Source organism: Limulus polyphemus, unplaced genomic scaffold (genome assembly GCF_000517525.1).
Source record: "Limulus polyphemus unplaced genomic scaffold, Limulus_polyphemus-2.1.2 Scaffold2022, whole genome shotgun sequence".
In the NCBI taxonomy this organism is placed as follows: domain Eukaryota; kingdom Metazoa; phylum Arthropoda; class Merostomata; order Xiphosura; family Limulidae; genus Limulus; species Limulus polyphemus.
Genome location: NW_013667632.1, coordinates 29,523 through 56,389, shown reverse-complemented (window position 1 = coordinate 56,389; position 26,867 = coordinate 29,523). Strand labels below are relative to the sequence as shown.

At 30.0% G+C, this 26,867-nt stretch overlaps 1 protein-coding gene across 1 annotated transcript in view; it reads right to left on the bottom strand.

Moving 5' to 3' along the window:
- The window catches only part of LOC106465695 (group XV phospholipase A2-like), a 35,689-nt gene extending 9,443 nt beyond the window's left edge, over positions 1–26,246 (bottom strand). Inside the window, exons 1-6 of the mRNA XM_013925933.2 lie at positions 25,849–26,246; positions 16,643–16,799; positions 14,796–14,914; positions 9,466–9,564; positions 2,466–2,690; positions 218–512 (exon numbers count right to left, since the gene is read on the bottom strand). Of these exons, the coding sequence (XP_013781387.1) occupies positions 218–512; positions 2,466–2,690; positions 9,466–9,564; positions 14,796–14,914; positions 16,643–16,799; positions 25,849–26,059 (1,106 nt within the window). The 5' untranslated portion in view covers positions 26,060–26,246. The remainder of the gene's footprint in view (positions 1–217; positions 513–2,465; positions 2,691–9,465; positions 9,565–14,795; positions 14,915–16,642; positions 16,800–25,848) is intronic.
- Positions 26,247–26,867: the final 621 nt, after the last annotated feature.

The window sequence follows — 26,867 nt, the reverse complement described above, 5'->3', positions numbered from 1 at the left end:
ACTGTTGTGTGTATATTAAAACGTATTTGTGTTAAAAACGAAGATGGTGTGTATCAACCCTGTTGGCAAATAGCGTAAATGAACTAAAATATCAGCTTCGGACTATTCGAAATTCTAATACCTAACAACCATCAATTTTTTACTAATATATGCATAAACAGATCTTAGATTTAAAATTTTTAATGGAAATGAGAGAGAGAGAGAAACTACACATTACCGTTCTATTGTGCTGACATTAACCCCATGTAGACAATGAACTTCAACACCAGGTGGTTCCAAATCATAGGTCAAATTATGAGTGTCTTTCCACATTTCCCATCCATCTTTAAAATTAATATCCTGGAAAAACTCATAGTAGTTCCTCACTGTGTAGTTTTTTTCTGCTGTCATAACAAGAACTTCATCATTTGACCAGAACCGATCAGATGGGGTGAGATAAGCCAGGCTAGGACTAGTTCTCTGCTCCCTCCTTACTGTAATTGGATTGATGACAGAAACACCCAAATTCTCTCCTGAAAAAAATAGAAAGGAATTTTAGATGTATAGGGGTTAACATTAAATAACTATTCCTGATGAAAGCTATGATTCTTTAAAAGTGGACAAAGCTCAGTGATATCAAATAAACCTCTTAACAGTGCTAAAAATTCAGCTTTGTGATTGGTAATGAGGGTTTTACACTGGTTCACAGTTTTATAGAAATTTTCATTTTGAAGAAAGTAACATTTTGGTTGGCCAAATCAAATAAGATAAATATCATATAAATAGGGTATGTATGTATGAGAACAAAAAAGAACAATCTTAAACTAAATTCATGTAATTTATAGATGAGTATACAAAAAACTATTTAAGTTTGTGCAACAGTATTGAGACATTCATTACCAAGTGAAGTTGTATAAGAACTCCTATCATACTCTTTCCAGTTGACTACTGATTCTTAACTGAACATTGTTTACGGTATTCTGGAAATAATAGGACAAGGGGTCAAAAATTCAAGATTTGGAAAGACAGGCTAGGCTCCACTTAAGATTTTATTTTGCTAACAAAGTGATTGGCTTATGAAATGAGTTGCTGCCAGGAGCAGTGAGTGCCAGCCAGCACTTTACAAGAGGAGAAGATAGGATTTGATGATTACCTGAAAAAATAAATGTGGGTTTAAATTCTTACTTTTATAAGAGTTGAATATACAAGGAAAGTCTTGAAGAAACAAATAGTGCCTTGTTGTCCAAATGTTAAGCCTTAACTATGCCTATTGAGAAGCAGATATACATAACAAATGACCTATGCAGGAATAAGTAAGCAGGATGTTCCAATGTTCTAAATGGATATTTCATAATGATGTGTAATAATTAAAACTATTCACCCAATATTACCATCACATAATCAGCACAATTATCATATCTTTCACAGTAATTCAGAGCATAAGTAAAAACAGAAAATGAGGATTTGGTAACCCAATCAACCATGCTTTGCCATAGATAAAACTGCCAATTCAAAACATTTTCATACAAAATAATCTAATAATCAGCATGCTTCAAAGTTTAAAATTAATTTATCTTGCAGTTCTATTGTATGCAATTGTGACTTGGAAAACAAACAGTGTGGCGTTCAAAGCTAATATTATGTGTGATTACATTGGCAATAGTGCATTATTGTTGTTTGTATTACACCTAAAGATAGTAAAAACATTGGCTTATTTATTGTCATTGAAAAGATAAAATACACAAGGTTAGTGATCCTAAATAAACAGAGCATTTTGATGCTTGTACATACAATTTCGGCATTAATGCATGAAATTGCTTCCAAACTATGGATGTAACTATACAAATTTATTGATATTGATGAATCAAGACTGTATATTTTCATTGAACAGATTAATATTAATATCCCAGTGAACACCACATTATAGGTACCTTAATGAACATTTTACATCTCCAGGTTAGAAAGAAAAGAAAATGCAAAAAATGTTTTACTGACAAGTGCAAACCTTATATTAGTTCAACTCACCTGCATAAACAAAACTTTCACTTATAGCATCTAATTAAATTTTAGCTATTCTTATTTTTATTATCACATCCAAGTTTCAAGTATCAGGTGAAAACTTTATTTAAAATTATAATCAAATGTTTTATACGTTTCATTCTTCAAAGCTCATTTATAGGGCATAAAAGCTTAACTATGTGTACATAAAAGTTAAAACAAACTCAAGATAAATTCATAGTTAACAGAAATAAACAGAAGAAACTCAAAGTTACATATACAGCAGTGCATATATCACAAGGTTAAGTCCAAGTTACATAATCTCAAACCTAAACCTTAATTCATATTTTAGCACTTAAAATCACCCTTTATAAATGCAGATACCTGCACACATTTCATTAAAATAAATATGCAACAATGAAAGTAGGAGCTCTAGAAACATGCACTATAGTTTTGTATAGTAAACAATTATAGCAGTAATACTCTACCTGAAGCAAAAGCCTTCAGGGCTTTGACAGCTCCTCCCCATGGTGCTCCAAGTGAAACAAGTCCCTGAATATATTTATCTTTCCATGTCTGTGATTGTTTGTTAAGCATGTACAACATTACCGGACACCCCAAACTATGACATATCAGTAACACCTTATTTTCACTTTTATAGTATGTTTCTTCCACCATCTTGACAACATTTTTCAGATAGTATTGCAATTCATCTACAAATGAAAATCAATAAATATTATTGATGAAACATTTTGTACTAAGAAGTCAGGCGGAAAAAAAAACATTTAGATAAATAAATAAAACAAGAAACCCTACAATCCTGAACTCTTTAGAAATGTAGACCTTCTACATAAAAGCTGGTAAATTGATCTTCAGCAATGTCTTGAGTACCCATGGTAGACAAACCCAACAACATTAAAGAACATTTTGTCTTAGCCATTTTGTTCTTGGATTAAAATAGAAAATTTTTTAATAACATTTCTCTAATTCTTCCCTCTCCATTTATTATTTACTTTGTTTCTCCAACTCCTCTTTTCCACCCTATTCCCATCTTTTCCATGTCAAAAATCAATGTAACATCAACGAAAGTCTCTTTTGTAAGCCTATAATAAATGAGAAAAAATTAAAATTGTGAAAGTTAGCGAAGTGATATTCAGTTACATCATTGATATCTATGACAGACATCCTGGCAACACAGAAGTGTTTAAGTTTGTTTTGAATTGCAGTTTTAATGTCTAAAGATTAAATGTGATATCTGGTCATACTGTTTATGTAAATTAAGCAACAAGTCCTTTATGTTGAATCAGTGTTTTCAATTTCCTATATGTGTGTATTTAAGGTATGATGTGAATAATGTTAAAATAAAAATATAGAAAAAAATCAAGAATTTTATCTTCACACACAAGTCTTACTAACTGTGCATTTATTTATATCAAATTTATTAATAGCATTAATGATAAGTATACAACTTCAGAAAAAGAAAAACTGTAATTACTACATAATGGTTCATATTGGTAAAAAAAATGAACTATGCATTACGAGCCTTTAAATGATCCAATTTTTGGTCATTAAATAGTATGTCCAGATTAATTACCTAATGGTATTTATAATACTACTCATGGTATGAAAACTCTAAAAGAAACATCATAGTTTATTGTTAATTGCATACTTTTTCTTGCCAGATTATCTGCCACTGCATTGCACTCTACAATGCCATGCGTACAAAGTATTTAATGATAATTTACCAACCTTTATCTCTAAGATATCACCTGAGCAAGCACCAATCAACTCACCTACTTTATATTGAAGAGGGATTAGGTAAACACACTTTGTTCTTACCTTTGAGATACAGGCTTATTATATGTCGTATGTCATTCCTACAGCAGACTTAATTATCTTTTATGGAATTATCATACTGCTCTTGATGAGTTAATAGGGATGTGGATATGTGTGTTATTGATGAAATCACACACATTTTTTGACAAAGGCTTTCATGAAGGCAAATCTCAATTGAGAAGAATGTACTAGTTCTTAAACAGGTAAATTTTCATACTTGTACAATACTGTAATTCTTTTAACTCTTCTAATATGGATGGGTGGATTCCACACAGCCCATATTCCCAGATATAATCATACTGTAACTTTTTACAATGTATATGTATCTTCACAAAATTTTGCAGATTATCAGTAAATGTTACAAGGCATTTGTATACAAAGTATCAGATTTTTAATTAGGTCTTAACAGTTCTTAATTAATTATTTACTTGGGTATTTTTATTTTCAAATGTTGACTAGCCAACATGCAAAATAATTTTGATTTTAAGATTAAAAATACTTTTATGCATCAGAAAAGTGTCATATTTCACATGTGAAATCTCTATAACCTCCTAATTTCTTCCAGATAATTATCAAACACTTTTGTAGAAAAAACCATATTTTATGTTATTTTCACTATTATATCTCTGTATGGTTTTGGTCAATTGAACCGACCTCATAACCGCCATAAAAAATAGGAAATAGATATGTTATACTTTTTCGTTCTAAAATTACTACAAATTATAACACGAAATCACAAATGTTTAGTCTAAATAGCTTAAATCTCATAACATTTTACATATATAAAAATTTATTCTTTTTATTTTATTGACCTTTCACCAGCATCTGACTAACATTACAGAAGTTGAATGACGTGGTGCACCACATGCACTCATGTCACAGTATTTAATAATATAAAACTGGCCTTTATAAAGTGACCTGGCTTGGCTGTGTTCTAGTGGACCAGTATTTTGTAAAATACAGTCACATTTCAGTTATGATACATTATATATGTATATACATTATTATTATTTACAAACAGTAAATAAAGAAGAATAGAAAACAATTCTCTTCTAATTACGAACTTTGTACTCATTTGCTGCTTCCCGTAATTTGCTAAGCCTTATCAAATTTCACATGTAGAGAATGTAAAAGAAAATAACTTTTTTAGATTTTATATATGCATTTTGAAATAATAAAAAATCATAAATTACTACATAAATACCACTGCATACAGACAGGCAGTAAAGACTACAGTTTAAAATAAGAAGCTAATGAGAACAACGTCATGTTAACAAGAACAAACAAACAACTGTATACTTGCACAAACTAAAAAAGCACAAACGTTACCAGGGTTTGGTTAGGTCAGGGATTTGTAATGTTGGAGCACTATTAATGTATGCTAGCTTGATGACAGGTTTGTGAGGTGATTAACCCTTTAACAACAACACACTTTCTAAAATCCTTTCTGCACATGTCAAAATTTAATTAAACTACTTTACTATTAATATTATTAATGAAATTATTATTATCAAGTGCATTATAGTCCAAAGTTTTGTATTATCTCAGTTTTATTCCTTTATTTCAAAAGAAACATTGAAAGCAATAATCAAATCCTCAGTCTTGTGTCACATGATGCATGAGCTATAAACAATGTCAAATTTTGACAAAGTATAGCTTGAAGCTATAAGGGGTAGTCATGTACATGTAAGTCTAGACGAGAATGCCACTTTCTTGCTTTTTTGACACACGTTCAAAGTTCTTTAGCTGAATACAGTTGAAAAAGAAATAAAATTTGTCAATGCCTGACAGGTGCCATGCCCATCTTTATAAAGTTAACATTAAGCTTTAGAAATTACATGTAATTTCAACATGTATATGTATATAGTTGTTAGAAACAGCTCATTTTATGCTATAATCCAACAGAGGTTATTTTGAAATTGGCACCAAGTTCTCATCCTCAGGTAGATGTAACTGCTTGTACTATTGTTGGCTGCTTTGTTCACGACAGCACTTCAGTTGTTTCTTACCTAAATATATTATAGTTAGAGAGAGACAGTTAAATTGTAATTAAATTTTACTTTTATATTTCAGTTAATTGTGCATTATTTGTGTTTTGAAATTCATATTTGAAAGGTTTAGTAATTTTTATAAAATAACCAAAGCTTCCCCTTGATCTACAAGGCTTACATTACCAAGTGTGTAAAAAACATTTTGCCAAAGGCTAAGATCTGTGCCCTTCATACCATTCTATCTCCCATGGGTACCCATTGACATGTGTCGACATAAATAATCGACAGTAAAGAAAAGGAAAGACAAATAAAACATTAAAAATAAACTACAAGTGAAAATGTTAAAAATGTGAAATCATGCATATGACCCAAAGATACTTTAAGATCATTCAATGAAGAGTTAAAGGTATGTACATATTTCTATTTCTAAATTTTAAGCATTTCATTGCACTGCACATTGATAATAATAGCTAGAGTTAGAGATATGGTAGAGAAAATGGAAAATAAAATATAAATATTTACCTTAAAAAAACTTTTGATATTCATTTAGGAGGTTCTAGAGATTATGCAAGTGAAATATGAAAACTGTAAAATAATAAATAGTATTTTTATACTCAAAATGAAAATCACCTAACAGGTGAACTGTTCAGAGTCCGAGTGCAAATAACTATATTAAATAAATTTTTATTTGAAATAGTAGAAAAAAACCACAATTAAATAATTTATTTTTCCCAAACTACATACTTTATGATAGTTCTTGTCAAGTTTTAAACAATTTCATCCATTAGTTTTATTACTGGAAGGAAATTTAATGAGAGTTACTTAATGTGCTTCAGTCTGAAGCATGTTATAGGGTTAAGGAAGATCAAACACACTGAAAGCCAAGAAGTGCAACATGTATACATATATAGTGGTTGTCACTGTATTTGAGAAAAGAAGTACACCAGAATTTACTACTTTAAGGCTAAAAGGCAAAATGAAAAATACGCCTCACAACTTTTGTGATCAGGGCAATGCAAATAACAATATGCCTACAGTACATCTGAGCGAGGTACCATTAAAGGATAAGACCAGATTTTTTTCTTATAATAATTAGTAGGTGTGCTCAAATTAGAGTAATCTACAGTCCTGCATTATATAAATAGCCATACTTTATTCTACAACATTCAATAACTAAAGAACAAAACTGATATACAAACACATTAAAATGATAATTCATATTCGGCATTATGTGAAGTATTTAAAATGCTTCAACTGAAAATAACCTTAAAAGTTCTAAACTGTAAACCACAATATGTTCCTTCGTTACCGGAGAGACATAAATTTTTTTTTTGGTTTTAAAATCTTAAACCCTGAATAATTAGATAAAATTTTTCTGGAAAAATAATATTTATGCACTAACTCTGATATCAATAAATCATGGAAAAAAAAACCACTCATAATTCCATTAGTAATAATACAGGTCTTTGAATTTTATCATTTTAAATTGATTGAGTAGAATATGTTGTTTTTCTTATAAATTCATTTCACTCTGTTATAGTAAAAAAACTGAAATGACTGTGATGATGACTTGTGATAAAAAAAAAAGAAAAGAAAATGCTTTGTGCACTACACAGAGAGCAGTGTATTTCTTTTGATTAGTTTTCAGTACTGTTACACTAGCCCCCCAATTTTTTTTTTTCTTGATGAATGAATAATGTTATAGCTAATCATTCTCTCGCAAATAAAACATTCTCACGGTTGCAATTTACAAAACAATATACTCACTAGGTGTTTCTTAAAATCAGCCTGAATATACCCATTTTATCAAGTCTGTCTATTGCCATTCAACATGCTATTTAAATATAAGATTTGTTTTGAATCTCTTCTTTGCTAATAAGTAGTGTAATCAGTGTGAAACATCTACATGGCAATATGATTCTGGAGCTCCCAAAAATATTTCAACTTTTGCATTATGGAACAAATTAGAAAAATTTGGGGACTGGCTTAGGTCAGCAGAAAATGTTTAGTTTTTAGATTCTCTGTACAATCTAAGCATACTTTGGAGTCAAATTGTATTTCATTAAGGGCTTTTCCATGTTTATAAAAAAATATTCCAAATGTGCGTATACTGTCACTTCACTTATGGGACCATCCTTTATGTACAATATGTGCTATCCATTTTTTTAATATCCCAGACCTACACACAAGTTATGATCTTTACATGTATATACTTAAAATTCATTCTCCACTAGCAAGTTCTAGCTTTTGATTCTCTCTTCTACCACTATACTGACCAATGAAGCTTAATATTAAAAATCCTTAATTCTATTTGTTCCCCACTGTAATGTCTATTTCCCTCAACATATAAACATCTTTCCTTCATACTATTTGGAAATACTTGCTGATAATGATATTTACACAATCATTTAAAACAAGCACTCAAGCAACAGACCTTCCCCATGGTACAATGGCTTTATGTCACAAACACATGACTCAGCAATGATGACTGCAAATGTTTCTAGCACTTGTAAAACCACTTTTCCAAGTGGCTCAAGTGAATTACACAGAAATCTATGATTGCCTTATGTCGAAACTGCCATAATATTGTGAAGATTTGATGGGAATAAATTATGCATGATATGACTGAAAGGTCATTAATAAATCGTAGAAGTTGGACCTCTGAGGGTTTTTTTTTGCCAAAACTATTTTCTCCTTCTTGCATCAAAATTTTACTGAAAACATCCTAGGCAAAAATAAAACCTGTGAAATTAATAAAGTGTGAATAAGGCTCATGTCTGACTACACTAACTTTCTTAATTATCAAACTGTGTTGAAGTATTCTAATGTTTGAAACAATGAAATTATAAAAATTAATGTTTTTTTGATGGTACTAACTGAAAAACAATCCAATTATAGAAATTCCCTCAGGAAAACTGGATCACTATTTAAGAAATATTAAAGTTTTAGTGCTGCTTGTGCAATATTAGAAGGTTATTTTTAATATAATCAAAAAATAGAGCATTCATACATCACACAAAAATCTATATGCAAATTCATTGTAATGTCAACAATTTCAGTGTATCATTACTGCGACGAAATATATTAGTCTAACATTACGTTGCATAACTGGCTAGAATCAAAAATTAATGTTTATTTGTGAGGGTATATATTAATTAAGGATACGAAAATTTATTTAATGAACCAATTTCATTTTTTGTAGAAAATCACACCAGGCAGTAGTAATACCAAAAAAACAGCTTTCAAAAAATCCACATGGACAGCATTACATCAAAAACCAACGAGGATACAATGAACAACTACAAGACGTGAGGTGTAAATGAATCCTCCATAGCAGTATTATTAATTTCATATCAAAATTTATTTTTAAACTTTTAAATATTTACAGGAGTTTTTGAAATTTTTAGTAAATTACAATTTATTCTGTTACAAATTTATATTCATTTATTCTATTATGAATTTATATTCAAACAACACGAATAATTTGAAAAACTCCACAACCATACATGTGGCATTTTTGATAAACTGCCCAGATAAAGAACATTGTCAAATGACAGCCTAACTGTTGAGAGCTGCAATAATATTAATAGAATACTAGTTTTTCATATAAGACAAATTACTATAGTTCTTTTTGATGCTTATACTATTCTTCAACACTTACTTGGTGCTTTACGAAAGTCATATGGAGCTCCTCGGATGTTAACTCCCCTGCTGAAACCCCATGGTAGCAAATGTTCAACTATATTTGTGAAATAAGAACCTAAAAAGAGAACAAATACGTTTTTTGAAGTGACAAAAAATAGATTTATATAGTTTCTGAAACAAAAATGTCCACCAAATAAGTTTTTTTGAAGAGACCAAAAAAAAAAGGATTTATATAGTTTCTGAAATGAAAATGTCCACCAAAATATAATTTCGCAATTAGTTTAATATTTCTACTAGTCTAATTAAATGTACAGTACAACAACCATCAAAGGTTTAAAAGGTCACAAAACATGTACCTACTTACATCAACCACCTGAATAAAGTGTCTGCTGACACAAGTTTATAATTTAAAGTTAGTATTTTTGTAAAAATTTGTATGTAATAGAAAATATCACAGTCTGATCACTTATTTACATGCACTGAGTATAAGAGGTTAAGGACTCAGATAATTGTTTTAGAAGCTGGTAGAAAGCAAAATAAGTAACATTCTACTAGTTACTCTTAAGGAATGGCAAAGTTCAGCACATTACATTAACAACGAGAAGGTCCAACCCAACATCTAGTATACTAGAAATAAGATAAGACAGCAAGTAAGCTAAATGCATTTAATCAGTTTTCAGGACATACACACACACATATACACTAATATTCACTCCTAATAACTGAAAATAAAGTTTTACTGAATGAATCATTTAATAGAGTAAGGTTTTTCAGAGGATGTCTATTATTATATTAACATAATTTGAAAATTTTCATCCATTAGTACAGATCATATACTGTAGCGACATAAATGAATCTTCTGTTCTATTATAAATTTTGGGCCATTTTTGAAAAGACCACTTTAACAAGCTCGTAATGAAATGGAAGACTGGTGAACTTCTTAACCCACAAAATTAGATCATATCTGTCTGTCTGTCCAAGTCAAAATAGTTTTGGAAAAAAAAAAGAGAAGAGTAAATAAAACAATTGGTTCCTCTATTTCATAAAAGTTCAAATGTGTAGGATGTTCTATAGCTCATATTTAAAGTACAATAACATCATCAAAATAGGTTTATTTTCTCTTACACCTTACTGATTCCCACTTCTCCATTACATCACCACAGTCCCAGTGCAAACGGAAATAAGATTAAATATTACAAAGAAATAAATCTAATTAAACATTATTTATTGCTTGATCCAAGGAACAGTACAAGTAAAAGAAAATGGATTGCTCTAAACATAACCATAGTAAGCAGGTGTTCCTAGATTTTAGAAGTCTTCCAAGACTACATGAAAAATAAAGCAGTCTGCACTTTTTATGAATGCTGGTTTTTGAAAAAATAAAATAAAATAATGGGCTGGTAATTCAAGAAATAAAGTATTCAACAAAATCTGAGAAAGCAACTGCCCTCTCAAATAAAAACAGGTGTGTTTACTACAAGTCAATGAAAAAAGTATTAATAACTAAAGTATACAAGAAAAGGGTATAAACAGTTATATAATTAAAATTTACTTTCTTCCTGTGTTTTCTTCCTATGTGACACATCACAAAGCTTTATGGGTATCCTTTACTGTACATGACAAAGTTTTAGTGTCTTACATTCAAAATTTTATTAAACTATTTTTTGTTTATGTTATACCAATTAGTATAGCATAAAATCTTATCCTGGTGGATAAAATAGAGAAGAGAATATACCTAGAGAAAATGTGTCACGTATGTCACACTAGGGGAAATTCAGGATTTTTTTAAATATTGCCTTATAGAATTAAGAACTTAAAACTGGTATACTATTAAAATATGGATTATTCCCCTTCAAAAAAAATACAAAATTAAACTCAATTGTCATTGCTCAGACAAACCGTAACTCTTATAGACTTCGATTTTGTTTGGTTACAGAGCTAACAAATAGAAAATCAAAACCCTCATGCCACACCCACCTGTCACATCCTCTATTTCAGGATTTGTTAATAGTTCTCTCTTACGTTTAATTATATATTACCTATAACTAATAGAAAGTCAAGGTTTTCATCTATCAAATGACATATTTTATAATGTTGTGTTCTGAACAGAGTATCATCAATTTCACTCAGAGTACGAGATTCTTTCCCTTGGGAAAGTTAATGAATAGCTTGGATGAATTTGTAACGGCTCTTGTCGCATAGTTAGAAAGCCAGAAAAATTTTGAGAGTTGAGGGAAATTGTTCTGTGGTGCATTATTTAATTAAATAAAAATTATTTAGTGCATTACTAGCATTAGTATAAAAAAAAAAGTAGGATTACCCGTCATCAACAATCAACAGCAGAAAAAAAAAAGATAGGGTAAGTACTTTATTTCTTGTTTTTCATGTTTATTCTTTATTTAATATTATAAAGGTATTTAAAATGTAAAAATAGTGATCTTTTTAGGTTAGTTAAGATTAAATTAGGTGAAATAAATAATAATAATATAATAAAAATGTTTCATAAGGCACGCAAATAAACAGCTCGTAGCTCGTGGGTAGTGTAATTCTATAGTGTAACGTGAGCTACATGTTCCCTGTGTGGTTTACAACTTATAATGGAGAGAATAGTAGTTAGACACTATGCAAAGGGCAATAAAACAATAACATTTAATTATAAATAGATGAATATTGTTATGTGCTTAAAGCTACTTAGGATAAATGAATGTAGTTTCATGTTACATTTTGAAGTCACTCCCAAAAGAAAAAAAAGGGTAATTTAGATTTATTAAGAGTTTTTGTTTGGTGGTTATGAGGTTGGTCAAATTGACCAATCCCATAAAGAGATAGGTTAGAGAAAATAACAGATAAAATATAAAGTTTTACTGAAAAAAAACAAAAAACATTTGAAATATATTTAGGAGGTTTCAGGGATTACACAAATGAAATTTGAGATTTTTGGGATGATGAAAAGTATTTTTATTCTTGATATGAAAATTACTTTGCACACAGACTATTAAAACCAAATACTCAATATATTCATGGATAAATCTTTATTTTAGTTTATTAAAATACTTCACTAAAAAATATGTTTTTTTGTATGTGAAAGACTTATAATATTAACTGAAAGACTGCCAAATTTTGTGAAGATATACACACTATATTGAAAGTTAGAAGTATTAAATCTATAAAGACTTTAAATGAGTGCAAAGAGGTCAGGTGGTCAGTCAAATTGACCGAGCCTGTGTTCAGGGAATAAAAGAGATGTGCTAATTTCCACATTTTATTCAGTGATGCTAATTTTACACATTTAACACAATTACTCATAACCATGCATGTGAGAAAGTAAACAACTACCCATAGCACAAAAAAATTTAAACTATATTATAAAATTTATTTCTTAAAACATATTTCACTGTGTACATCACGTTACTAAAACTCATAGAAAAAATTTTTAGTAAGAATAGTTTAAACAAGCATGAAAGAAAATGCTTGCTTATTACATAATAATGCAGAATAAAAACTTTTATAATAAAAACAGAAAATCCACATTTTAAAAATTGAAATGGAATTCCACTAATATCTACTTCTATAGGGACAATGAGCTAATACTTTTTTGGACAGCTGCTAATAGCTTCTTTCTTATCACATCCTAAACATCACTTTGAGATGTACAATATGAATTCTTGGATTCAAACATTTACAGCATCTATAAAATTCTTCTCCACAGAACATCTGAGTAACAATGTATTGTTAGGTAGTGAATTATACTTTTATTTCATTATACATAATTTTTTTAGATTTTATATAAACAATTGAATGACTAAAAAATTACAAGTTACTACATCAATACTACTATAATTTATCAAGCTTAGTAACTAAGATGTATTTTACTCTAAAAAATATATGAAATATTGAACAAACTAAAAACACACCCTACCTCCTTGAAATATTGGTTCAAAAGAAAAAAATGGCATCCAAGCCCATTAAAATGGCTGAGGGGACATTCTGAGCTTCCAATTGGTTATTCATGTCATACATAAAAGTTAGTGTATATAACAGAGTATTTCCAAAAATGGAAAGAGGTGGGTGGGGTGCCACTGTGTTTGATTTATTACGTGAGCAATATATTAGCAAATAGAAAATATAAGACATTCTTATTTTATATTTTACATTGTAAATTTTGGTAATTTGAGTTTCTAATTCGTATGAAACTATAGACTTAGTATTTTGACTTCACTAACATCTAATATGAACCAGTGCTGCATTCAACATACCACGTGACACACAAAAATCAATGTTTATCTGTTTTTAATATATATACTTTTAAATTAAGAAATTGAGTAATGTGTAGTACTAAAATTTCAATTATAATCTACAGTTTTATATCAAAGTTATTGACATAAATTCATGAAATAGTAGTTCAATAAAATTTTGAATGCGAGTCAGCAAATGAGATGACATGGCCTTTCACCCGTGACTCGTCTCAAAAGGGTTAAAGTTGCAAAAGTATGTCTTAATAAAAGTTGTCTTATACTGTATTGGATTTAACCATAAAAACTGCCACTAAAACTATAGTTGAAACACAAAAATCAAATCTATTAAACTTTAACAACCACAGGAGTAAAAAGTTTAAACTTTGAACAATTATAATACAAAATTTATATCTCCCTAAAACACAGTTAACAGGTATGTGTCTGATCATGACTTGCTACAGACTTTAAAAAACAATATACCACAAATATCAGAGTTAATAATTATTTCAATAGATAAAGGAATTAGGAAAAAAATAACCAGAAGAAAAAAAAACTTAATTCTTGTCATGAGCTAATTTGTCAAAGCTCATGACAGGATTTTTATTCAGTACTTCAATCATGAGATTATGTTTCATATGAACATAAATTTTCATATTCTAAATGTAGTAAGAATGAAACTGAATAAATTTATCAATAGAAACAAACAATACTAACTGAGTAACATTTTAAGCTAAAAGATACAGATTTCAAATGCATAACTGCAGTTTTAGATAAAGAATTTTGCAGAATAGTAATATTTGAAAGCAACAGAGGTTGAAAGCAAGCAAACGATAGCATATACTATGTTATAGCACTGTGGAAGTAAGAATATGCGTTTCATACTTGTGACATAAGTGTACGAATAGGGGATGAATCTTATAAACCTAAAACCTATAAAAAACATTGTTACCAGAAATATGAAATGCTATAGAGGAAATCATGAGATGAATACTTAGTATTATATTGCATCAAAGAATGTACATGCACAGGTAGCTATATATTCAACAGTGAACTAAATTGTTTTCTAGCAGTGAGTCTGTTCAAAAGTAGAACTATTCATAAATGTACATACTTGGAGACACATGACTTGGATCTAACCATTCCACACTAGTTGTGTTTCCAAATCCTGGTACATTGATATCCACACCTGGTGAATTCGTTGTTGTTCTGGTATGGTTGTCATAGACCAGCCTGTAAAACTTTCACTGAAGTAGTATCACTATCATAGGTAATACTTATAGTTGAAATAAAGTACAAAATACAATGATCTTATGACAGCTCAACATAGTTCAAAAGTTAAATAACTGAAAGTTGCTTTAAATTATCAAAGTTAACTAAGTTCCAACTATAAAGTTAAGATGTGTACAGGGAGAAAAAAAGTGAGGTAGTTACATTACACATCAAAAAGATGATAATTTTACTAAAAATATTCCTGAAGTATATTTTATATAAGTACATGTACTTTTGACCAAATTAAGTACTAAATATTCATTGTCAACACTAAGAATGTACTACACACAATTAGAACTAATACATATTAATAATAAAATGCAGAAATCTGTTACAAAATACAACACAGTTCAAAGTTGATGTAAAGTTTAGCTTATGGATTTTGCATTTAAACTATATTGTTCTTTCTATAGGCTATGCATACAAAAAAAAGCAAAATTGAAATGGAAAAGAGAGCAGACATTGCCTTCCTAGTAGGACATGTGCTTTTCTGTAGAAGTTACTGAAACTAATTTGATCATACTTTTTATTAAATATACATATGAATGATACTAATACAAGTAATATTACAAGTTACATGAAATAGCACAATTAACTTCCTAGCTACATATACTTGAAGTTATGAACAACTTACTGAACTTTGTCACTTTTTTCTTTAATACAATACTTACAAAATTTTAATGGCAACAGCCTTAAGTGCGATGAGCTTAAAGAAAGATCATTTCATATTAAACTTCCTACTAAAAAAAAAGTGTTAGATATTGAATTATCATTCATTTTTTTATATATTTTGCAAACTAAATGGCTAAAAGAAAGAAATACATTTAATTATATCTACAAGTTTACATTATTTTTAGTTAACACTACTGTTTAAGAATTAATATGAAATACATGGGGGATATGAAATGAAAAGTTTATAAATTTTTCATATATTTAATAGGAATTTGAACAACAGTGTGAGTCTTGAGCTGTGATTTTCTGTTTATGTATTTGTATTTTGGATGAATTTTATGTACTTGGCAGCTTATATTAGTCAAATGTTTGCAATTAAGATAAACAAATGCCACAATCAAATTACCCAAGTCCAAAGTGACAATGAGAAAAGTGATTCTTCTCTGCTCAATTTTTTCTACTAACTTGTCCTAGGTATACATTATACACTTTGAATACAAAAAAAAAATGCAAAAACTTGTACATTAATGTATCTACTGAAAAGCACAAAAATATTAAAGCAAAAAGTTCATTATATATTTTAAAAAGTCTGAAAATTTGTTATTCACTTGGAAACAAGCTTGAATGAAATATTATAAAACAGAGAAAACAACAAAATTTGGGATAGCATGTTATTTAAAAATTTGGTTACTATAATATCACTTTTGTCAATAATGAGGTATTACAATGCATTAGATTTTTGATGGGAGTAAAATATTATGGTTACTTTTTATAAAAACAAAACAAGACTTAAAATCCCCAGCTGGTCAGATTCACCAGAAACTGTAACTTGCTTGATTAGAAAGTAACAAGTTTATGTACAAGCCAAAGAGTATATTACATATACTAACAAATAATACATGCTAAATACTCATATGTCAAATACAACTGCTATACAAACACAAAGGCACAGTATATACAAACAAGCACAACTGAATCATAGAAAAATCACAAAATATTAATGCATAATTTACATACCTTATGTTGTCTACCCAACAATCCAATACATATGGCACCAGAAGTTCCAAATTAAGCCAAAGGTCAAAGTATTCACTAGTTTCTCTATCGCAGAAATAGTGAACCACTTCTGGTTTTTTCAACTTGGCTTCTAGCTGACTGCCTCCATCTCCAGGAACTTATCAAAATAATTTAACTTTAAATTTTTATATAACAGAATTATTGTACATTTTTTATACCTTATTCATTAAGCCTTTCACACAACTTACAACTATTCTTTATCATCTCTTGAACTCCCTCTGCAAACTTTACAATGCTTTGCCATTATCAGTTTAAACTCAGCATTGAGGAATAATAAATAATAAATTTATGCCCCTCAATAGTTTTTGTCTGATAAGAAGTATAAAATGAGTGCAATAAAGGTTTTAGTAAAAATAATACTAGACAGACTATTGATCAGGGAACACCAAACTTTGAAGGTGTTCACATACGATTGCCTAACAGAATGCTATTCCTATATAATTTTCAATTAAATTAACTTCTGATCAGAGCAAACTACCTACTTAAGTGAAACTAAATATCAAACTAATAATGAGTATAGCTAATTAAGTGTACTTTTCTTATATTATTATTTACAAAGACTAGAATGCATTGTTTCATCACTAATATTTTATGTTTTCTTTACCGTAGTTCCAGTTCTTAAGACTGCATGTAGTAAAACAAAATCATTAAAGAAAAAATCAGAACAGTTTAAAGATTTCTTTCACAATAGACAGCTCCCAAAGTTGCTTGTTTAACAGAGGAAGGAACTAATGTAAAAGACAAACTGATGAAAGAGCAACAGCAAAATATGAATATGAAACAATGAGATGATATACAGTAATCTTATCACAAGTAGTACTGATATACATAACGTCCTGGAATTAAATTCTACCAAAGCATCGATTTGGCTTTGTACAAATTAGCAGTTGTAAAATCTAAAAATGATGTTTGTTCATTAAAATTCAGTCATAATTTATGCACAGATTATAACAAAAACAATGAAATGGTATACATTTATTGTCTTCATCTTTAATCATTTTTTTTTTGACTACAAAATGATTTATGATACTTAACCACTATTAACTTTTATCACATTACTGTAATATTAACATAAAAATTACATAGCTCCCAGTCCATTTTTAAAAAACAACAGGTTAAAAAAATGAAAATAGAGGTTTTTGTATCCTTGTTGGCCAGAAAAATATAGCTTTTTATAGGTTTTCTGCCTAATTATTAATGCAAACAACCAATTTCTCATACTGAGTTACTCATAAAAATCACAAAGAAAGAAATTATTGGGACCAAAATACATTTCTTATGTTTTTACCATGAGTATTTACCAATTAATGAGACTTGTTTCATAAGTTTTGTTTACTATCACAGTGAAGAACTTTTAACATTTTTTCCAGTCTTGCTTTTAATAAAAAAAAAAAATATAGACAGCTTACAGCTTTTATTGTTAATTTTCATAAAAAAATTAACTAGTTTAAAAATACAGGCTTTAGTTGGTTTATGTGAATTTTTAAAGATTTACTGGAGGACCAAAATTTACATAACATGCCCAACACAATAAAAACTACATGCTATGCCCAAAACAGTTGATCTTTTCTATGAAAAAGCCTCATATGTACTTCATCTGCATCACTAAAGTTGTCAGTGATTTTGCAACATCTGTTATTCATCTATGCTATCACATAATCATAGGAAGTCCTTGAAATGTCACATTTAATGATGATGCAATAGATTACTGTAGTAAATAACAATGATATGGACAATAGATTAACTTAGTTTACCAACTGAAACATAGCAAACCAATTACTAGTAGATGCAATGCAAACTTATATGACAGATTAGCTTGTTTGTTTGTTGTTTAGCACAAACCTACACAATAGGCTAGCCATGCTGTATGCACCACTTGTGTCAAAACCTGGTTTTTAGCATTAGAAGTCTTCAATCTTGTGCTAAGCCACTAGAGAATGACAAACTAGTTACTTATCTATCTATCTATATATATATATATATATACATATATATTTCTATTATTAGGCCATGCTTAAAAAATTTGATGTTTCCTATTCATCCCTATGAGGTTTGGGCAGGTAGGTGGGCTATTTTTTCCCCTTCAGGTCACCAGCAGTAACAATTGCCAAAGGCACAAAGTCACTCTAGGAAAAGTACAGAGCATGTCCCCTGGAAACTTTTAATAAAGGAGTCACAAATGGTGCATTCTCAAAGCTTAAATGCAGAAGAAAAAAATCACTTGTTAATTGCTATGTATATATTTTATAGATGAAAAACCCTATTGCATTTTCTTGATATTTTGCCTAACCTTTTCATATAATTAAACATTATTTGCAATATTAAATAAATACTTCTTTAATGGTTGAGAAGTTTAACACATACACATCTGGGTAGAAATAAGAATCAAAATTAAATAGGGCCCTTGCCTATAATGGCTTCTCTTCTACCCAAAAATCAGCATGTCAGATCAGATTATTTCTAGTGCCACTGTGGTTTGCAGCAGTTATTTACTTTGTTTTCAGTGCTTTCAGATCAAATTATAAGTCAGTATTATGTATTTTATCATCTAACATTTACAGATTCTTATTTCTACCCCCACATTTAATGTGGTATCATATGCACATTTAGACACTTAATAAACATGAGTCATGCTATCTGGCTTGTAACATAGCCCCATATTTAGCAACGGTATAATGTAGATGTAACTACTCTAGCTGTGGCTATGCTGGCCTTCTTAACAAGAAACTTGATGTGTGGTATGTTTGTAATCCTTCCTGCAGAACTTCTATTAAGTACTTGCTACTTCACATTACAGCTAGAATAACTGCACTCTAACACTGTGCATATTATGTGTGTCCTTAGCCAGCAAGCCATTTATAGCAGATGGGACACTGGGTATTCTGGTTAGTGATACTTGCCTCTGTTAGTAATTCTGATTTAGAAAGGAAATAAAAATTAACAAGAATTTATAAAAGATTCTTTCAAGTTTGAATATGATTCCTTGTTTCAAAATGATAGGGAGTTCATGCACGGGACCTAAGTATGAAAGTGATGTGTACAAAAGTGTATCAGGTTGAAGTGTACATAGCTTCATATAAGATTGAGGTTGGTTTGAATATATCTGACATGCTATGACAGATATATACATGTAGTTGTGCATGGGGTTGGGAGATACTGTGGCCATCTTACACATTTTGTTAGACACCTGTATTTCCTATTATCCAATAAACCAATCATTCTTCTCACACTTACAGCTGTTACTCGACTGCCAGGGTTTCTTCCTTTGCCCATCTAAACATTGGTCTGATTTTTTCTTGCTTGCTCCAGTCTTTTATACCTCACTTTATTGCCCTTGGCAATATTTGTCTCATGACACTCTCCACCTATGTCAATGTGCCCTCTATCTTGGTATTGTATAAAAGCACCTCATTCAAATAATTTTATCACTTTTTCGAGGCTGACTCAATCCCAGTCTCTAACACTAACTCTTAGTGGGGAGGAAGGGCAAGAAGTGTAAGTAGAGGTAAATATGTTTTGGCAGTTAACATTTTCGTATTATTCAAAATGTGTTTTGAATAATACATACCTCCTCTCACCTGTTTATAAGGGAGCGTTTCTAAAAATGGAAGGAGGTGAGCGGGATGCCACTATGTTTGATTTATTACATGAGCAATACCTTAGCAAATAGAAAAGATAAGAACTTCTTATTTTATATTCTAGCTTGTCAATATCTGTAATTTGAGTTTCTAATTCGTAAGAAACTAAAGACTTAGTATTTTGACCTCACAAACATCTAATTTGAACCAGTGCTGCATTCAACATACCATGTGACACACAAAAATCAATGTTTATCTGTGTTTTTTTAATATTTACTTTAAAAAACTGAGTAATGTATAGTTCTAAAATTTGAATTATGATCTACAGTTTGATATCAAACTTACTGACATAAATTCAAGAAATATTAGTTCAATAAAATTTTGAATGCGAGTCAACAAATGAGATGACATGGCCTTTTACCTGTGACCCATATAGAAAGGGTTAATTCAAATGTTTAAATACTGAAGAAGGATACACAGATGTGAAAGTGTATTCACATACATTATTAAATGCCAAGGAATAGTACAATAACACAAAACTTCAGACAAAATTGAATACTAATTTCTCCCCAATCACTCAAAAGTAGAGAAGTGTTAATCATACACTTCTAATGAAGCACAAGCCATTCAGCTTTAACTGTCATCAGCACACCCGGAGTCCACATGGATCCCCAACGACTTTCTCAGTTGTATATCTTTTACATAATCATTACAAATTTATATCAACTCATGTAATTGTGAAGCAGAAACCCTGGATCAATATGACACCATTATTTTTTGAACAGGCAGACAGAGTAAGTAGCTATAATTTAATATTTACCTGGAGTCCAAGCAGACCCCATACTATCACCGACCATCACTATACATGCAGTCCCTCCCTACAGCATAAACAACAAACCTCTAAACATTTATTTCATTATATAGGCTGTTGCAGAGGATAATCCATCAAAGTAGCACAGTATCATCTGGTCTGTTTGCTTACAACATCATTGTGGTAAGCATGTATACACATTTCATTCCTCAACAAGTGTTCTCTGTGATGACTACTTATAATGCCCATTTTATAGAAACCTTGTTTGATAATTGTTGTAGATAACCTGCTTATTGGATGTTCAATCCATAGCCTACTATAAGGATACATTTGTGTTTGGGTCTAGTCAGACCCAAGGTGACTCACAATGTTTTGTTTGAGTTGAATTTTGGAGTATTGTGGTAACCCCATCATATATTGGTGGATAATGACTTGAATATAGTTTGTGTGAGGAATGGGTTAATACTACATATTTGTATAATGAGGAACAAAGTAATTATGTAATTTCTTGATTTGTAAACATATTTCCTCTAAAATACATATTTTTATATTGTTTACATTGCATGCTAACCCTAATAATACTTGTAATGCAACTGTTTTTTTGGAATTTCAATCCAGAGCTTACTATAATAGTAATTTTGTGCTAGGGTCCACTTGGACCCCAGGTGATTGCACAACATAACTTTTCAAAGGTGTACTGATGAGAGTTAATACCAAAATTTAAACACACACCACAAACCAAGTATGGTATAGAAACTGGCAGTTTATCTTCTGTTTCCATTAGTTAGAAGGTTCATGAATGCATTTTTCTGCCCTGGTCCAATGATGTTTGTAAGTCTTCATGGCACAATATTAGTTTTAATAATCCTAATAATGAAATATTAACTCCTCAGCTGAACATCAGAAAAATACACATTAACAACAAATTGTGACAAAAAAACAATACAAAAATCTGTATCTTGCTTTTGTTTCCCTGATGGGCATTTCCTTGAACAAAGATTAATATGACTTCCATGATTTCATGACTTGTATGAATCTTAAAACCAGTTGGTATATGTTCTACAGCTACAGTCATCTTTCTCATATCTGAGTAGTTACAATTGAACTTATACATTGCAATCAACAGTAGTAAACAAGACTTGACATCTTACCAATAAAACTTAGGAATTAACAGAGAACTAGTATACCTACTACAAAACCTTTGACTGTACAGGAATGCTATGTTGAACAGTATTAGTGCTTAGTCTCTGAAATGCAACTCCATGTAATTGCAAGACAGAAACCCTCACTCCCAAGTAAATAACTATCATATTGGAAAGAAATCAGACCTAACTGGATAAGTGACAGATACAAAATCTCAACTACATAAAACAGCATACCAGTAACTAAATTTCACCTGGACACTAATTCTAACTCTTGGCATGAAGACAGGTCAATGCCAGGAAGTACGCAGTCTTTTACAGACTGATCTTCAAATGTGATGTATTCAAGATCTGGTCTGATCACTTACAAGTGTGATAACTGGGAGGCTAGACAGTACTTAAATAGACAGTCACTCTTAGAACTTAGGTCAAATTGCTTTATTCTGTTCTTGATCATGCAGAGGTTAGTAGAATCAGTGATATTGCAACATAAAACCATGTTAATTCTCTGGAAAGATGGTGACACCATTACTCTGAGTGCTGGGAAATAACTCGCATGGTTGCGTTCACTGCGCAAGTCCTTTTGCGCATTTACTGGAAGGGTATTGCTGATACATATAAACAAGCACATAAGCAGCCGATATATTTTGCAGAAAAAGTTTGTTGATTTATAAAGATTATCCTAAGATGATAAGTAGCATTCAGAAAACTAAATACTTTGCAGAACGAAAAGGCTACATGGCAAAATGACCAGGTTATATATATATATATATATAAAGAAGAAGAAGAAGACGGGAGTTCAAATTTCTCAAAAAATTTTTAAAGCCCAGACATTTTTTCTGGATTGGCCACCAACTCAAACAAACAAAATTTTATTTTTGGCCTTATAACACATTTAATACACATGCATGTTCCTACAATTATTTTACATGTTAATACTAAATGTTTGACTGTTATTTACAAAGGAGACATGTACTTAACATAAATAAATTTCAACTAGAAATTTAGCTCACTGAAAAACTGTATATTGCTATAAACTAACAAAACATGCAACAATTTGGGTAAAAAACAAATATTCCATTTCAGGTATACAAATTAGCCATCAGCATTTAAGAAAGTTCAGATCACAATTACAAATTAGAGAGAAAATAATAGTTTTGATTTTTGTTGTTTTTCTCTCAAAAACATGGGGATGACAATATGCAAAAATGATATACTCAATAAATAAAAGATGTATGTTTTATCTGTACAATGTTATGCAATATGAACAAAAAGGGATTAAAGTGATACATATAATAAAACACATTTGCTGTTATGTTAAACTTATATTAAAGAGTTTCTTCATTACCCATTCAAGCTGTCTTCAAGCATTATTAGTCTCAAAGTGTGTTCCTCGCCATTGAATTTAAACACTAGGATCATTAAGTAAGCCTATCAGAGGGGTGAGGATGTGTCAGTAACCCACACTCATATGGTTTTCTTAGCTAATCTGTGACAACTTGCATATCAACAGCTTTCTGAAAATCTAAGTATTCCAAGTTCATACCCTATTCATCATTCATATGATGAATAACATCCTTAATAAAATGCTAACACATTAGTAGGGCAAGATTTCCCTTTAGTGAATCCATGTTGGTTCTCTTATTTGATATTTTACAAATGATTTTGCAAAGGTATCAGAATCTCTGCAATTGTTCCTGTTACACAAGTAAGACTAACTGGCCTATAATATGGCCTATGATATAAAAACAACTCTCATCACTTCCTTTAAAAATATGAATAACACTGGCAACTCTCCAATCCTCAGGCACTTGCCCACTGTCTATATACCTACCAAAAATGAGGGAGATGGGCTTGAATATCTAACCTTAAAATACCCCCCCTCCCAAGAAAAAAAAAATAATGAAACCATAGAACCATACCTGCATCAAAGGATAAATGTCTATATGACTCAGGTCAATTTCAATATTTGTTTCATAGAATGCTCAGGGTTTATTTCAAATATCCCCTCTTGTGAAAAAAAAAAGAACATTTATAAACTCAACCATGTCACAACAACAACAACAACAAAAAAACATTTTGTCATCAGTATTCTTTGAGGTCCCAATCCTCATTTTTCCTACCTTAGAAATATATAGATAAAATATTTCATATTTGTTTTTTATCATTATCAGTCTCATTACTATTATTATTTAAGGCAAAACAAAACACTAAAGCAAGATAAAAAATTAGAACAAAAAAGTATGTAACTACTAAAAACACTACCAAGAAAAAAAAGTTACCATCCAATATAAAAAAAAACATGAATTACAGCTAATTAAAAATGACATAATAATAGCATTGCAATTAATATACTCACAAAATCAAAGGTGAAAAAAATAAAGAAAAAATTTTACAAACACTCGTAATAGACAAATTCAAAGTGTCCAAAATAATAAAACATCTTGATTAATAAATAAAAGCAACCAAACTAAACTGAAAAGGCCTGAACACAGAAAATCACTGTAAACCATGAGAAGCCAAAAAACATAATCTGCTCCTGTTTCAAAAGAAAAAAAAAAAACTGTTTAAAATAGAAAAATACTACACCTTAACTACAAGGAAGAAAGACCATAAACATATAAAAAAACATGTTCAAATATGCAGGATTAAACTAAAACTGGTAAATATATTACAAAACCCAAAGCAAAAAGTAAGAATAAGCTTAAAAGCAATAAAAAAAGTAAAAAGAAGAAATCACTCTAGCAAAAATACAATAAAAGGGTATAAAAGATAGTAAAAGATATACAACAAATTATTTTATGCATATGTAAACTGACAGAAAAAATAGAAAATACATGAATTTACTTTTAACATATACAATAATTTGTAAAACTAAATGGATAGAAAAACAACCATCAAACATTCTTTTAATGCACATCCAAGATTCCACCAAAATATGAACACCAACTACATGTGAATAATAATTTATATATGTAATAAAAGCTGCATTATAAATTATAACACCTTACGCTACGTAACAAACAGAATAACATTTAATACATAAATGCTTATGCAGCTATCCAGAAATCAGTAGTAAAAAATAGAGTGTATTTAGTATCTTATCAGAAATACAATAAAAACTTTATAACAGTAAGCATAAAATTGTAATCCACTTAACCACTGAATACATTGCAAATTTGGTTATTTTCATGTACCTAATATTACCTAGATGATGAAACACCAATAAGACACTAGGTAGTTTGCCCTTAATCAAATATTAGTAATTTATATTGGTATAGTTTTTAAGAATATCCCTTAAGAGCAAGAATTGTGAATATGAATAACCAAAAGCTATACTCAAATTCGAAATCAATATAACACATTAATTATGTAATACTGTCCAAAGTGATTACAATTATAAACATGATCAAGACACTGCCACTCGATCAGATGCTAATACTACTATGTAGTAGATATAATTTTTGCACTGCTAGTGGCAGCAGTGTTTTACTGTTAGTGTTACTGTTAAGTAGCTTATGTTTACCATTGCTACTAGAACTAGCAGTAATACTAAAATCACATGATTTTGTTTTGCACTACAGACTATAATGTTTACTCAATGTTATAACATACCTAAAACAATAGGTGTCACCTTGCTTCGTTCATATTTTTTATAGGTAGAATCCAGCGATTTCCCCTCGCATCTTAGATTTTCGTAAACAGAAATTAGGGTTAACATTAAAATCAAAGTGAATATAACTGGTGATAGGCTTAACCTTAATGGTACAATTCTAGCTGTATCAGAAGAAATAAAACAGGGAAATTGTTTTCTTATTCTAAACATATGTTGGCTCTTCAATTTCAAAACAGCAGGCTGGAGATGCTAACACAAGCTGACTAGTCTATTCAGCAAAAACAATATGGTTATATATTAAGTGAAAGTCTATTGTAAACTGTATAGTATTTACGGATGGATGATAAACACACTACAACAGACCTATGGTACACACAGCCTTGAATTTAAATATCACGTGCTCTGTTAATGTTATATGGCGTGATGTAAGGTAATACTCCAAAGATAAATTTGCCATCTGGTAGCAAAAATGCTTTATAATTGGACGAAAGATTGTATCGTAACTTTGTGTAAAGCAACAATAGTTGCTTTTTCTATTCCTTCACATCCACCCGATTCCCTTACCACCCTATAAAGCAAAAGCATGGATAAAACCATATCGATCAATGCATCTATAGAATCTCCAATTCTTAGATAATTATATATACATTAGTTTCATTTTACATTTATGTCTAAAATAATCTTACGCTCTGCTTTAAGCGTACATTTATATACCCGTTTTATTTAAGTATATGGCCGTTATAAACATTAAATTCAAGTTGTGGTTTTAATATTGGTATTAATACACGTTGAATCAAGACAATTTATGCGTTTTACTTGTACATTACAAAATATATTATGCGTGACACAAACAAACCCTGATGATAGCATGATATCGATATGACCACACTGTACAAATTTAACTGGGATTGTTTTCTGATTATAGATAGTTTGTTATCATTATAATTGTTCATTAGTTTTATACTATGTGCAGAAATAAATTTATAAATAATATTGCCCGTTTTTCTTTATTAACTCA